Source organism: Zalophus californianus, chromosome 9 (assembly GCF_009762305.2).
Source record: "Zalophus californianus isolate mZalCal1 chromosome 9, mZalCal1.pri.v2, whole genome shotgun sequence".
NCBI classification, from domain to species: Eukaryota; Metazoa; Chordata; class Mammalia; order Carnivora; family Otariidae; genus Zalophus; species Zalophus californianus.
This window is the reverse complement of record NC_045603.1, coordinates 125,448,307-125,449,374: the sequence shown is the minus strand read 5'-3', so window position 1 is coordinate 125,449,374 and position 1,068 is coordinate 125,448,307. Positions and strand designations below refer to the sequence as shown.

The 1,068-nt window shown below is 43.7% G+C and overlaps 1 protein-coding gene across 1 annotated transcript; it reads left to right on the top strand.

Moving 5' to 3' along the window:
* Positions 1–351: 351 nt before the first annotated feature.
* Positions 352–567, top strand: LOC113921706 (thymosin beta-4-like). The gene has a single exon (XM_027592709.1). It carries the CDS (start codon positions 364–366, stop codon positions 565–567), a length of 204 nt encoding a protein of 67 aa, XP_027448510.1. The 5' UTR covers positions 352–363.
* Positions 568–1,068: the final 501 nt, after the last annotated feature.

The following is a 1,068-nucleotide window of genomic DNA, read 5'->3' as shown; positions in this document are numbered from 1 at the left end:
ATCAGGATCACCAGGCTGAGGGACTGGAAACAGATTCAAGGCCATTGTAGGGTCTGTCAATCCTTATCTGCTGTGGCCACAGTGAGGTCTGATTCCAAAGCAAGGGCAGAGAATTCTCCATCTCACACCCTGAACTGGGAGCCAGAAAACTCATAAGGCAAAGTCAAAAACCATGACAGCTAGGTCAAGGTCATGCTTAGTAGATTGCACACCCAAAATTGGAATACTAGTGCTCAATATTTCTTTCAGAAGATTGGGGATAAGTAAAAATAAATTAAAACTTTGCTGGAGGCACTCAACGGTGGCCACTGTAAAGACCAGACCTTCCCAGCTTCCACACCTCGCTTGGCTTCCTCTGCAACCATGTTTGACAAACCCCGTATGCCTGAGATTGAGAAATTCGGTAAGTCAAAATTAAAGAAGACAGAAATGCAAGAGAAAAATTCACTGCCTTCAAGAGAGACGACGGCACAGGAGAAGCAAACAGAGGAATCCCAAGGAGGCGCCACCAATATGCACAATTCCATTCAGCATTGCTTTCTCACTTCACTTCCTTTAGCTGTTTAACTTTGTAAGATGCAAAGAGTTGGATCAAGTTTAAATGACTGTTATCCCTTTGTACATCAAATAATGGAGAACCGACCAGGAAGGCCATGCCTGCCTCTCCCCAACTGCCTGTCTGGCTGGCAGGGAAGGAAAAGAACTTGCATGTTGGTGAAGGAAGAAGCTGGGTGGGATGACGTGAAATCGAGAGTAAAACGCAAGCCGGTCCCAGGTGTCCTGCAGGCTGTCAAATGCAGTGCAGTTAGAGTGCCTTTTTTTTTTTCTCAAATGATTTTAATTACTGGAATGCACAAGTTTTTAATATGCAAATAAAAAGTTTTAAAACCTGGGGAGGTGGGGCAGAACTTTGTTGGACAAAGTTGTATCTAAATCAGTGACCCCTCGATCAATGACAGCGAGTGGACTTCAGAATAATCCAAAGCTACTCTTGTCTTTCTTTTAGTTATGCTTTTAAATGGGTCCATCCCTCTCACACAAACACTGTCACTGACAGAGTATAAAAGT

Bases quoted from the DNA above. Each gene is read 5' to 3' on its own strand.
- LOC113921706 (XM_027592709.1), top strand. From the start codon at position 364: ATGTTTGACAAACCCCGTATGCCTGAGATTGAGAAATTCGGTAAGTCA.